The 14586-nt window shown below is 48.8% G+C and overlaps 1 protein-coding gene across 3 annotated transcripts in view; it reads right to left on the reverse strand.

Annotated features, from left to right (window-relative positions):
• Nup210 (nucleoporin 210) overlaps nt 1-14586 on the reverse strand; it is a 98503-nt gene that overhangs the window by 63628 nt on the left and 20289 nt on the right. For all 3 annotated transcript variants that reach the window (XM_063286649.1, XM_063286648.1, NM_053322.3), the window contains exons 4-8: nt 10875-10971; nt 8758-8908; nt 7085-7217; nt 1273-1431; nt 647-715 (exon numbers count right to left, since the gene is read on the reverse strand). In XM_063286649.1, the coding sequence (XP_063142719.1) occupies nt 647-715; nt 1273-1431; nt 7085-7217; nt 8758-8908; nt 10875-10971 (609 nt within the window). The remainder of the gene's footprint in view (nt 1-646; nt 716-1272; nt 1432-7084; nt 7218-8757; nt 8909-10874; nt 10972-14586) is intronic.

Consider the following 14586-nt stretch of genomic DNA (forward strand, 5'->3'; position numbering starts at 1 on the left):
GGACACACTGGGGTTGGTGCTTGTCAACTGAGCGCCTCACCACCAGAGGCTCACAAGCTCCCTGACAAGAGGATCTTAAGGGTCTTGCTGCTCATCTGACTACTGCTCTCCAGACTGAACATTGGCAGTGAGCTCCAAGGTGAGTTGCCTCAGACTCCAGGAAATGCTACCCTGGTGACTCCCATGACACACATGTCCCAAACATCTCAGTACTGGCAGTCATTGAAGCTCCTAGATCCTCCTGGGCTTCAGGGTCTTTAGTGCTACTGGTGGTTCCCCCTGATGCTGCTTTCTTCCCTGCCAAGGTACTGCCATCTGTCATGTCAACCAAAAGGTGCTCTGTAACTCAGCTAAGCACAGGGTCCCCAACCTGGACAGGTCCAGAGGAGCACTCAGGTCTGCATGATGCCAGCGCTGAGGACTGATGGCCGTGAGCAGGGCAGAGGGTGTGGCCACTGTGGGAGCTACTGTACCTCTGCAGATTTGTGGGTTTGCTTTTACTGACTGGTCCAAGGGACTGAACCCAGAGCCCTTCTCATATTAGCTAAGACGTACAGTGCTCAGCTCCTGCTTTTATGTTTTGATCTTTCAAACTGATGGAGTCACAAGCAATCAATGTCTAGGAAACCTCAGGGGTCACACTTACCTAGGTACCCGGCTTCAACCACATAGATGGTGCTGTTGGGCAGCCTAGAAGCTCCTTGCATACGGATGCCTGAATTCTTAATTAAGGTATAAAACATAAGGTACGAAAGGCAAAGCAGCTAGGGTTTCTGCCTGACGCACATGGTTTGAGCATCATGCAGATACCATGCACTAAGAGGCGGGTGAAGAACCCGTAGCTTCCGCCAATTACAGCAAAGACGTTGGTGAGTCAAGACCCTCCCTGTACTGTCCGTCTACCCTACAAAGCAGAGTCTCTGCAAGGAACACCCGGGACCACAGGGCATACAATCAATCTTGGGTTATAACAACCTCTGTGCCAGTATTCGCACAGCTTCTGCCAGGCCCCCTCTCAGGGGACTGTGGTTCCTGAGAAGCTTCCAGAGGCCTGGAGTGACGTATGCCTCTGCCGCAGACTCCCGTCTCCGGGAGTCTCTGTGAGTCATCCAGAGGTGAGCAATTCCACTCAGCGGGTTGCTATTTAGGCTCTTTCTGATTTTCAGACAGATGGGGAAACAGGGCTATTTTTAGTCCTGGCTGGCTTTTAAGGGAGAAAAACAACTTGGCTTCAAAGCAGTCGGCACGACACAGTGCCTGAGCGGAGGATATTCCTGTGGCCCAGGACCAGGTTGCTCTGTCCCATCTGCATGGCAGTGACTCTTGATGTGTCCTGGGTCAGGACGGCCACAGGACGGGCAGGGTCTCCCTGGGGATCTGGGATGCTGTTCTGGAGCTGCAGCTCGTACTGATCGGAAGGCATTGAGAGTTCTGTATGAAAAAGAGACAAGAAAGGCAGGGAAGGTGAAGGTGTGAAATGCTGCATACCAGTACAGCCATCTCCAGCCCTGACTCATGGGGCCTGCTGTCAAGATAGCTGCTTGAAGAATGCTAGCACTGGTGAGCATCTGACTATCCCCCAGAGTGAGCAAGCTCTTCTCTCCATCTGGACCCAGTGGGGCTCTCACTGTACTACCAAAAAGGCTGTGCCTGATGGGCTTCCATGGGTTTTCTGATGCTCAGCAAAGAATGACCCTTGTCCTGAGCACTCTCTGTGCTCCCCCTGGGTCTATTTTGTGTAAAAATGCCTTTGCCAACAAGAAACCATGACAAAGAACAATTCCCCAGGAAATCACCGGTTCTCGAAAACCCACCATCTTTACCATCTGAGAAGAGAACGCAGCACTTTTGTTTGAATGACAGCTCCTGGATAGGAATTCAACTTCCCAGAAAGGAGAAGTGAGACTGGACTCCACGGTGAAGGTGCTCTAGTCTTGCTTAGGTATCTCATGACCAATTTCCCTCATCTCATCTCTCAACAACCATGGGAACAAGGACTACTGACATCCCCATTTCAGAGAGGGCTGAGCAAGCCAGGTGAGAAGCTAGCTCATGTCTGCCATGACTTCCACGGCCTTAAGAACCTAAATTTCATATGCTAGAAAACATGTCATGGATGGCTCAGTGTGTAAAGCACTCGCTGAGTCAGGAGGAGGATGTTCAAAGGTGTCCAAAAGGGTGTTCAAAACCCAGCACCGGCACAAAGCTAGTAGCAGTAACATGCGTTTGCAATCCCAGCATTCCAATGACAAGATGGGAGAATCCCCGGAGGCTTGCATGTCAGCTGGCCTGATGTATTTAGCAGTAAGTAAGAGGCCTTGTTTTAAATGAACAGTGGGACCAACATTGAGGTTGTTCTCAGACCAGTGGCAATCATACCCTTATGCTCACACACCCCAACACAGGCAGGCATACCCTACGTTCACACACCCCGACAGAGGCAGGCATACCCTACGCTCACACACCCCGACACAGGCAGACATACCCTATGCTCACACACCCCGACACAGGCAGACATACCCTACGCTCACACACCCGGACAGAGAGGGTAGGGATTGACGATTGGGGGCTGGAGTGGTGGCTTAGGGATTAAGAATGCAGAGGACCTGAGTTCAGTACTCAGCACCCATTTGGACAACTCACAACTCTAGCTCCAGGGGAGCTGATGCCTATGGCCACTGCAGGTACCTGCACGCACGTGCATATACTCACAAAGAGATACAGAATTTTTAAAACTTAATTTTTTGAAAAGATTTAGAAATTAAAAACAAAACAATGTATCCTAGGGGAAACTGGTTAGGTCACTAGGACCTGGCCTTGAAAGGAATGAAGTTAGGTCTGGAACCCCAGCTAGCTCCTGAAAGAGTGGGTGGTTATAAAGGGGCAGGCCTGGCTCGTGGCTTCCTCTCTTACCTCCTGCTGCACATGGTGCCGCACCAGGCTCTACCTGTCTTGAGGGAAAGCAGCCAAGGGAGCTGCAAACAACAGGCAGGCTGAACAACAGCTGGTGCTTTTGGATCCCCAAAATGTCTTACATCCAGGAGCAGCCTTGAGTATTTCGTCAAACAGAGACTAAGATATGGTTTTATAGCTAGTTAGGAGCAGACCAGCACCCCGGCCCCCAAGCCTAACCACTTTAGCATCCCTCCCCTGCACCCTTAGAATGTCCTAAGCAGCCATTCATTCGCTGTCGCAGAGCTGCCTCATTGTACCACTTCCTGTCCTGGAATGAAGTAAGGCCAATGAAGCTCCCTACGGGGATCTGGAAAAGAGGCAACTTGCCTACCTTCAGCTTCTCTTTGTACCCCAAAAAGTCACCAGCGACTTGCTTCTGGATCAGGGGTCCTCAGAGTACACTCTCTAGACTATCACCACACGGAACCTCTCATGGGGGAAGGGGGGCTGAGGGTGTAGAGCTATGTCTGTGACCGGCTGCACTGACCTCTAGGGGTGAGGCCCAACAGTGCACCTTTGCACGAGCCCTCCAGGTATGCTGCTGTGTGGCCACGGTGCACCCTAGCAAAGTGTTTGCTCCCACGATTTGTTTCACTGCGCTCTACTGCCCAGGTGCTCAGAAGCCACGGCAGCTGAGGCCAAGTCAGTCTAGTCACTGTCTGAGCAACAAGTGAAGGTACCATCCCCGTGACGCTGGTTTAGCAAACTTGCAGAAGGTAAGAGATGTAAGAGTTAAGGATCATGTGAACTTCTGCCTAAACTCAGTGAAATGCTGTAAAGATGACAATGTATGAATGAAGTCATGAGGATGCAGCCTGAGTTGTAATGGAGACCCCATGGTGGGAGACACTAGGAGGGGGAAGCTGTGGGCAACAGTAGAGCCAGCCCTAGAGACAGACTAGGTAGGACACAGAGCCACGGGTGCAGGACTACCCGAATCCACTAGAGCCGAGACACACCACCGCTACATGCATGGGGCACTGGAGCTAAACTGCAGGACTCGGTGCTGGCCCTAATGTGTTTGGACTTGTTTCAGATTTATCCTTCCTCTCTTTGTATCCACTCCTGCCTTTTAGAATAAAAAAGGTCATTATCTGAGTTTTAGTCAGAGTTTCTATTGCTGTGATAAACACCATGACCAAAAGCAACTTGGAGAGGAAAGCGTTTATTTCAACTTATAGCTTTAAATCTTTGTTTTAAATGTGTCTGGGTGTTGTATCTGCATGTAGATCAACGCACCAGTGCAGCGCCTGGCGTCCACGAAGGTCAGAAGAGGTAGTCAGATCACCCAGAAATGGAGTTACAGATGGTTGTGAGCCACCATATAGATACTGGGAATCAAATCCAGGACCTCTGGAAAAGCAGCCAGTGTTCTTAACTGCTAAGCCATTTCTCCAGCCCACCAACTTACAGCTTATAGTCTAATATAAGAACATCAGGCAGGAACTCAAGGCAAGAACCTGGAGGTTGGAACTGAGCAGAGACATGGAGGAGTGTTGCCTGCTGCCTTGCTTCTCATGGCTTGCTCAGCCTGCTTTTTCCCCACCATCCAGGAGCACCTGCTCAGGAATAGCACTGTCTAAGGCCGGGCCTTCCCACCATAATCATTAATCAAGAAAATGCTCTACAGACTTGCCTACAGGACAGTTTGATGGCCTTGTCTTCTCCACTAAGGTTCCCTCTTCCCAGGCTCCTCTAGCTTTTGTCAAGTTGACAAAACACTAGCCAGGACAATGACAAAGCTGTAGACTTCCCCGGAGGAATGGCAGGTCACAGTTACTGTTTTGAGGACCCTCTACAGGATGTGATACTGGAGAATCGCAGCAGCCTGGTGTTCCTGGGTGCTGCGTGAACAAACCTGAGAGAATCTCTTGGGTTACAATATACAGCAGAAGACTCCAGAACCTAAGTGAATGGTCCAGTGGAGACGAGCTGGGAAGATGAGAATTTTTAAAAAATATAGTCACTAATAGTAAGAGGTGGTTGACAGTCAATGGGACTCAGGATCAAGGCCAACATGGTAAACAGAGCAAGACACCAGATCCTGAAGTGCAAGAAAACTTCCTATTGTAAGTGACGTGACAGGCGGCAGCATCAGCATGGAATTGTGAGAAAAGAATGTCAGAACTTTCAACAGAACCTCAAACTCTTCTAGTATCAGAAATCCTATAAATGTCCTGAACACAGGGGCAGGCATAAGGAAACAGGGCTCCCAGGAGTCTGTACACACCACACCACCACCACCACCACCACCACCACCAACAACAACAACAACAACATCAACAACAACCATCACCACCACCACTACCTCCCCACCTCCCCCACCTCCCCACCACCACCAGCAGCAACAGCCACCACCATGACAGTCATCGTGGAAAGAGTACATTAGAATGTAAAGAACGACTTGGGCTGGGATGAAACTCAGAGGTGCTCTGCTGGCTAAGCTGGTGGTTTCTGTAGTTGATGTTTGTTTGTTTGTTAATTAGAGGGGGCTAGAGAGATTGCTCAGTAGTTAAGACCACTGGCCACTCCTCCAAAAGACCCAGTTTCAATTATCAGCACCCATATGGTAGCTCGCAACTATCTGTAACCCCAGTTCCAAGGGTTCTGACACCCCGTTCTGGCCTCCATAGGGACCAGGCACTCAGTGATACATAGAAAAACATGCACAAAAACACCCATACTCCACACTACACTAACCCCCACCATGTAGTCACAGACACACAGACAGACAGACACAGACACACAGACAGACAGACACACACACACGCACACACACACATACACACTTGTTGGATTCCTCCCCAGCACCTATATGGAAGCTCACCACCATCATAAGGATGGTTCCAAGGAATCCAATGTCCTCTTCTGCCCTCTGCAGGAACAGGAACACATACAGAGCACACAGATGCAGGGAAGGCATTCATGCACATAACTAGGTTTGTGTAGGTCATTCAAACAGGCAACAACAGGCTTTGCCAACAAACTCAAGCTGGGGAAACGCCCACAAGTTTAGAATTCCTGACTCAGAAGCGTGTCTCTTTGATCACTTTCAAAGAATCTTCATACTTTTCTATTTGAGACAAGGCCTTGATCCGTAGCCCAGCTGTCTTTGAACCTGTATTCTACTCCAGGTTCATCTATATTCATGACCTGCCGGCTCCATCCCCGAGGGCCTGATCAGAGACACTCGCTAGCTTGCTCAGCCACAGATTTCTTTAATGTGAAAGTCTCCGTGAAATTCCCAATTTGTAGACTTCATAAATTTGTAGAAGAAAATGTCAGCTAATGTAAGTTGGATGCTAATTTTCAAACAAAATAGTTAAATCCAGCTTTGGAAGTTAAAGGATGTTCCAATGAGTACACATGAAGATAGCACCCAGAAAGACAGTGTTGGAAGTTAAAAAAAAAATGGTGGAGATTCCACCTGCGGGCTCTGCTCCTGGTAAACCAATGCCGGCAGGCTGTTCCCAGCACCTCTGCCGTTGCTCTAGATGGAGCCATGCCAACTGTCCCAAGACAGAGAAAATGTGGTCTGACACCCTGTAGATAGCAACTAATCTTGAGGGCACAGTCAATGGCAGCCCAATCACAGAACGAGCACACAGGACTCCATGTAACTGAGGTCAGCAAAGCAGTTAACTTCATGAGACAATGTCTGTGAGCACTGGATGCAAGGGAGAGGGGGGTGTTTAATGAGGACATTGGTTCTGCTGGGGAAGATGAGTAAGTTCTGGAGATGGATGGTGGTGATGGCTACCAAATGCCACCAGAGGAATGTAAAGCCACTGGTCTGTACACACGAAAACTTTATAGCAGTAAACTTCAGGTGTCACGTACTTTATCACAGTAACAAAAAGGGAACCGGCTGAAAGATAGCTCAGTGGTTAAAAACACTGGCTCCTTCCACAGGGGACCCAGGTTCAGTTCCCAGTACCCACATGGTGTCTCACTACCAGAGTAGCTAGCTCCAGTTCTAGTGGGATCCACTGCCCTCTTCTGGCCTCCTCAGGTAATGCATGTGCATAGAGCCCACCCTAACTCCACATTCAAACAAGACACCCATACACATAAAAAATAGTTTTTAAAGAAAGAAGCATCTAACATGATTTCTCAGTCATAGCTGTACCTGTAATCTTGCCCTGCCTGATCTTCTGAACCTTGTAGTGAATGGACGTCCCCACCAGTAGGTAAACATCATAGGCTGGATTCAGAAGGATGTTCTCCAAGATCAGCAGCCTGACTTCCGCAGGGCGAACATTCTTAGCACAGAGAAAAAAGGAAAGAGGTTGAGGTGGGGTGGGGAATGGGAGCATAGGAGTTGCAGATAAAAAAGGGTCTTTGTTTTTGCAATGATGGTGTGTATATGTGTGTGTGTGGGGGGGGTGTTAATGTATGGGTGTTTTGCCTGCATGCATGTCTGTGCATCACATACACACCTCATTCCCAATCAGGCCAGAAAAGGATGTTAGCTCCTCTGGAATTGGAGTTACAGATGGTTCTGAGCTGCTGTGTGTGTTGGGGAACCAAATCTAGGTCCTGTGGAAGAGCAGCAAGTGCTCTTAACTGTTAAGCCATTGGTTTGCTGTTGTTTTTAATAGTTTTCTTTTAAATTGAATGTACATGTTTGTGCCTCTGTGTATATGACACATGTATATGGGTGTCTATGGAGGCCTAAGGGGGAGCTAGATATCCAGTATCCAGATTTTTTCTTTTGACCCAAATGATATAGGTACTGGGAATTGGACTTGGGTTTTCTGCAAGAGCAGAGAGTGATCTTGATCACTGAGCCATCTCCACAGCCCCATTTGTTCTATTCTAGCCCACAGCTCAAATACAGCTAATATGTCCCTACAGGAATAAAGAAGTAAGGTAAGGTGTGGAGAAACAGGACATCACTTGCAACCCCACACCATAGAATCCAGGAGGACCTCATAGGTGTGGCACCAGGATGCACTCAAAACTGTCAAAGCATATGACCACTCACTGTACCTTACACATGCTCTAACTTGATTTAAAGTGACAGTCACCTCACAGAAGGAAACCGGATGACCCTGAGCAATGCCTACGGATGCTGTGGTGACCATCACTCAAGCTCTCACTCCACTGCTCTGAGGTCCAGGATGACCTGTATTGCGTGTTCTCTGTTCCTAGTCTTCAGGAAGCAACTTGAGAGACTGAGAGAGGATTGCAGGGCCTCCTGTCCACTATGCCCTGGGTGTCAGATCTCTCAGGTGCCTGTGGCTTTCACTGTTGCAGAAAATTAATGGTAGAAATGATCCTTGTTGATAGAGGCCAGTATACTTAGGCTGTTCTTGGTGGGTTTATGGTCATTTTCAAAATCCATAAATTTGCTTCAGCACCCCTATAGCCTAATAGATCTGGACTCTGGGCCGGTGCTGCCAAGCAAGGCTGACAGGAAAAGCCTTTTACTAACTGGAGAGAGGTGGGGAGATGCAACCATCCACAATTGGCTAATGAGCCAGTTTCAGGCCCCAGCTAGAGCATGGGTGATAGCATGGGAGTCAGTTGGGGCCAGGATTGAGTCTCAGACGATAGGTGTGTACCTGCATCAGGATGAGGACTACTTTCTGAAGATGAGGTAACTCCTTCAAGACTGAGGAGCAGATGTTGTGACCCATGAGACACTGACTTCTGGAGCCCCAACCCCATCCCTACATCGTGGCTCACACAAATCAAATAAACAGAAAGCTATAGAAGTCACGACACCCTAAATCCCCATCTGCAATCCACTGTTATCCTTATCCTACTGTGGGACAGCACAGTGGAACCCAGGCCCACCTTGTAGACAGCCTCCTGAATTCTAGCCTTGAGCTTGGAGCTTCCAGTCTTCATCCCAGACACCAGGATGGTGTCGCCTTGTTTGGCTGCCTTCTCCATCTCTGAGATGTAGGAAGGCGGGATATATGTAGATTCCAAGAAGGTGAGGATTCTGAAAGGGAAACACATCATGAGACCTAAACACAGAATTTCCCAGAACCCAGGGTGGCATCCACCATCACTAGGATATACTACTGCGGGCTGGATCCCAGAATAAGGGATGCTGACATCATGAATCATACTGCTTGGCAATACTCAGGAACATGTCTATCAACACCCATGGGTGGTGACATGCTCTGGAATCTGAGACCATCAGCTGGGTCCACAGGAAAAGACACATTAAAAGGCAAGCCCAAGGCCCCAACACAAAGTAATGCTGATCACCACAGCAAATAAGTCACACATGGTGAACCCACCTATTGCTGACACGTAAGATTAGCTTATGGGGCTCCTGCTTCGTTCCTCTTTCAACCTGCAGTTCACAATAAGCCCCTGCTCTGCACAAGAAGGAACAACCAGCAGGACACAGGATAACCCAGCACCACCCTAGGCTGTGGTTTATCATCCAGCAGTTCAGTGACAGAGCATGGCAAGAGTGCACAATGCTGCGGTCCTGTCTAGTATCCTACACATACCGTGTGGACTGTCATGTTCATAAATGTCAAGACTCCAAAAGTCAGAGAAAGACAAGGGACTTTCCCAGGCTGACAGACAAAAAAGACAAGTGACAGCACGCAGTGTGTGATCCTGGGTGGCTTCTGTAAGGTCTGAAGATAGCATGCATGTAGGTAAATTTCCTGATTTAAAAAAAATTTTTTTTTGTATGTGTGCCTTGCCTGCATGTGTATCTGCACCACGTGCACGTAGAGCCTGTGGAGTCAGAAGAGATCCCTGGAACTGGAGCTACGGGCAGCTGTGTGAGTGCTGGGAACCAAACCTGGATCCTCTGATAGGGCAGCCAATGCTCTTATCTGCTGAGACACCTCTCCAGCCCCAGTTTCCTATTCTTGATAACTTTATTGTAGATACTCAAGAAAAATATCCTAACGGTAGTGAAAGCTCAGTAAAATAATCAGAGGCGACAGGACATCATGGTGGCAAAGGCCCTCAAGTAATTTAAGGAAACATTTTCTGCATTGCACTGGTCTGTTCTGTAGGTTTTAAATTGAATTTCTCTGCTGCCACCCCAGCCAAAAGACAGCAATGTAAGAAGCATGACTCAGGAAAGAAATTTAAAAAAAATTGCATTTATTTAACACTCCACCTCCAGTGCACACATGTGCACACTCGTGTGTGTGTGTGTGTGTGTGTGTGTGTGTGTGTGTCTTACAACACCCAGATATATAAAATAAATCAGCTTGATAAGCTTCGTTGCCCACTAAGCCACCCTGCAGACCCAGAAGGAACTTTTCATTCTGTCAAACATACATTTGATTCAGCACGGGCTCAACAGCTCCCATGCTGGATAAGGCAGATCTATAGAGATCTGAGTGAATGCCAACTCTGACACTTACCAGCAAGCCCACTCTTTCCAAACTTCAGTTTCCCTAGCCAGAAAGTGGAAGGGTCTGGGGTGGACAGGCCAGATGGCAGCCGGGCAGGGTGTAATGAGTCCAGATGCTCTGAAGGCCCCTCCCCGAGTCTGTCTGTACTCTATGCTGGGGACCCAGCCTATCCTAAGAACTGTTTCTACTGCTGGCTTGTCCTCTTAGCCAGGACTTGCCTCCCCACCCTGCTCCCACATTTTAACTTATTCACAAAGGAAGTACTGTCCTATAGGGCCACCCACATGTCCCTTGTACCCCAAGATCACCTTCTAGAGTTCTGTGTCTTCTCTGTCCAGTCAGATGTCCTAACTTCTCTAACAAGTTCCCACAGAATATACCATGATGATCCACAGAGGCTGCCAGTTGTTCATATGCTTTGGGGGCACTAAACTCTCTTCCCCAATCAGTCACTGTGAGCACCAGGCATTCCGGGTGGTGCCCTGGCCTCTTTAGTGACAAGAGGAAGCCTAAGGACCTCCAATTTCCTGCTTCCGTTCAAAGTTAGCCAGGCCTTGTCCCAGAGCCTCTTACCGTAGTGCATTGTGGGAGTCTGAGAATCCATTGGCCTCTGTATCCTTCACAATTGTCCAGTCAAAGACCAGGCCTGCCAGGGTACTGAAGGTATTCCCTGTAAAAGAAGTCAGAGAGGAAACCACATAAGTTTGTCCCCTAGGGTCTTAGTGCAGGGAGATGGCAACTTTCACTACACACAGTGACAGTGCTCATCACCACACCCCTGCAAGGTGCACACCAGGACCTCCATTTCAGAAAGGGGAAATTAAGGCTCAAAGGAATATGATATTTCCTACTTACCATAAAAGGCTGAGCCGAGATTTGAAATTAGGCCTGTCCCTCCCCACTTAACCTTGAACCCTCTGTAGGTATAGACACCTTCAGAGGCCACTGAGAACTAAGCCATTAATCCCCCTCCTTGACATCTCCTGAAGAGAGAACGCCTCCCTTCAAGGCACAGGGGGATGGAAGTACTTCTCACCAGCAGGAACCACAGAGGGAGGGCAGGGCAAAACTTCTCACCATACTGGAATCAGGACTCAGGGACAGAGGGAGGAAATGGAGACAAAGTATTATCCATAAGAGCATGTTCCCAAGGGCCTGTTCAGCCTGGTCCATATCCTGAGTGTGCATTACTTCAAGTCTGTCAATTATGAAGCCATCAACCCACTGACAAAGTCAGATCCTTCACGAGCTCCTCCCTTCCCCAGGCCACATCTCTGAATACTGCTGCTTTTACTCCTGCAACTGCACCTACAACTGTACCTGCACCTGCTACTGCACCTGCAACTGTACCTGCACTTGCTACTGCACCTGCAACTGTACCTGTGACTGTACCTGCACCTGCTACTGCACCTGCTACTGCACCCGCACCTGCTACTGCACCCATACCTGCTACTGTACCTGTACCTGCTACTGCACCTGCAACTGCACCAGCAACTGTATCTGCACCTACACCTGCAACTGTACTTGCAATTGTACCTGCACTTACTCCTGTACCTGCTACTGCACCTGCAACTGCTCCTGCACCTGCTCGTGCACCTGCTACTGTACCTGCACCTGCTACTGCACCTGCACCAGCAACTGTATCTGTACCTACTACACCTGCAACTGTACCTGCAATTGTACCTGCACCTACTCCTGTACCTGCAACTGCACCTGCAACTGCTCCTGCACCTGCTACTGTACCTGCAATCTTCAACATGAGCCTATAAGAGACATTTCAGGGGACTGGGGATTTAGCTCAGTGGTAGAGCGCTTACCTAGGAAGCGCAAGGCCCTGGGTTCGGTCCCCAGCTCCGAAAAAAAGACATTTCAGACCCAAATCAAACAGTAGGATCTTTCTAGTCCAACCACACCAAAATCTCACCTTCTCTATCCAAAATCTCAAAGCCCAAATCAGAGGCTAAAGAGATGCCTCAAAGGTCAAGAATCTGCTCTTTCAAGAAACCCAGGTTTAGTTCCTAGCATCCACATCAGGTGGCTCTAGTTCCAGGGGATCTGACACCCCCTGAATTCTATGGGCATCTGCATGCAGGTGATACAGCACATAAACTCATACAGGCACATACATACACATAAATAAAGACTATACCACTAAATCTTTGTGGTTTTTTATTTGTTTTGTTTTGTTTTGTTTTGTTTTAAATATCTGATTTTAAAGACCAAATTAAACATACTTAGCAAAATGTCCAGAGAAAGGTGGACTCTGTCTTTACTTCTCAGGGGAGACTAGAGGAAGGGGAATGTGGTAGTCTAAATGAAAATGGCCCTCAGACTCATGGGGAGCAGCACTGTTGGTGTGGCCTTGTCGGGGAAAGTGTGTCAAAGGGTAGGCTTTGAGGTTTCAGAAGCTCAAGTCAGGCCTAGTGGTTCACTTCTCTTCTTGCTGCCTGCCAATCCAGATATAGACCTCTCAGCCCCTCTCCAGTACCATATCTGCCTGTACTCCACCATGCTTCCCACCATGATCCATGATGATAAGAATCTAAACATCTTACAGTTGTAAGCAGCCCCAATAATTTTTTCTCTTTATAAAAGTTGCTATGGTCGTGGTGTCTCTTCACAGGGGGATGAGCTGCACGCCACCTCACAGCCTAGCCCCTTTCTCTGTGACACAGCTGAGGCTACAGGAGTCTCCTTTTACCACAGGGTGAGCCCCATAGCCCTGCCCAGCCCATTTCTAGCTCCCTCACGGTGAAGCCAAGCAGACTGACCCTGCAGGATGCTGATCAAGACAAGAGGATATCCTGTACCCCTGAGGTTGTACAATCAATACCAGTCATTCAATATGATAACCCAGTGGGCAGTCTACCTTGACTGTGGCTATTTACATATCTAAGAACACTCTGAGAACTCCTCTTGCCTCAGTCCAGACCCCTTCTTTCTACTATAAAATAGGAACACAACTTCACCACCGTATGGATCTATTGGATCCGTTCACGAGAAAGCATCCCTAGCAGGCTGTAGAGACAGCTCAGTGGTTGAAGCCATGTGTACCAAGGAACTGAGTTGGTTCCCAGGACCCACACTGGGTAACTCACAGGTCTTGACCTTTAAGGACACCTGCACTCTCATGGACAAACCCACACATACACATAAACATAAGACAAAATAAATTTTAAGAAAGAAAGACACTGTTCCCAGTGAGCAAGAAGGCCTTACAAACAAGGAGGGTAGGGGAGGCACACGAGGAGCCTGTCCCATAGAATGTCTGTGTCTGTACCTATGGCTTCTGGGCTCGGGTGTTAGCCCCTTTTCTCACCCCAAGGTTGCCCACACTCACAAGAGGAAGAGGAGAGATGTGATGACTCCTAACAGTCAGAAGAGGGATTCTTAAAGTTGCATGTACTCAGAAGGATATGCTTGGGAAACTGATTGGAATTTTCCAGGCTCTCTACATATGCAGATAGGTATAGAACCAGCTGAGGGTATGCTCCCCCAGGATGTGAGCTAAACCAGAGGGACAACAGATGCTCAGAGGGGCCTGGAAACCCTACCCTGCAACTCGGGGCCCAAACAGCTAGGCACAGCCAACTACCGCTTTCTCTGCCGACCACTGCACCCTGCATCCTGTCTGGGCTGGGCTCTAGAGAACTCAAGTCACGTCTCTCCTTCCTAAATGGATGGCACTACCCTGCATATGCCCCAACTCTCCCTACCTAGACTCCCACAGGTAAAGGGAGGGAATGGTTAAGACTGAGAAAGGGAAACGGGAGGAGCCATGAGACCAGGAGCCAGGAGAAGACAGCAGAGAAGCCATTCCAGGATGCATGAAAGTGGCAAGGATGCAGCACCCTGAACTGCTAAAGCACCAGAACACACTCCACTGTTCCACGGAGTCCACAATTATGGTCTTCCAGAGAGTGCGAGTTGAGCATGAAGCCAAGCCTGGATCCTTCTGAGCACACAGCCCTGTATAAAACTATGCCATGGGAAGGGTGGAGATTAATTACTCCTGACAAAATAAACCACAGGAAGCCATATTACAGCTCCCTTGCCCAGAGCCCTCCAAGAAGGGAGAGTGAGGAAAGCAGCACCACATAAGCATGCCCAAGAGTGACGTGCTGGGGGGGGGGGGGGGAGCAGACCAGGCCCAAACCTTGCTTCTCCACTTGAGAAGTAGCTATGAGCACCCACTGTGTGCAACCACAGAGCCCTTGACCCAACCAAGAGATACAAACCAGGAGACCCAGGAACACAGACTCCAGAGGACAAATCACTTCTGTCC

This window comes from Rattus norvegicus, chromosome 4 (assembly GCF_036323735.1).
Source record: "Rattus norvegicus strain BN/NHsdMcwi chromosome 4, GRCr8, whole genome shotgun sequence".
Lineage (NCBI taxonomy): Eukaryota > Metazoa > Chordata > Mammalia > Rodentia > Muridae > Rattus > Rattus norvegicus.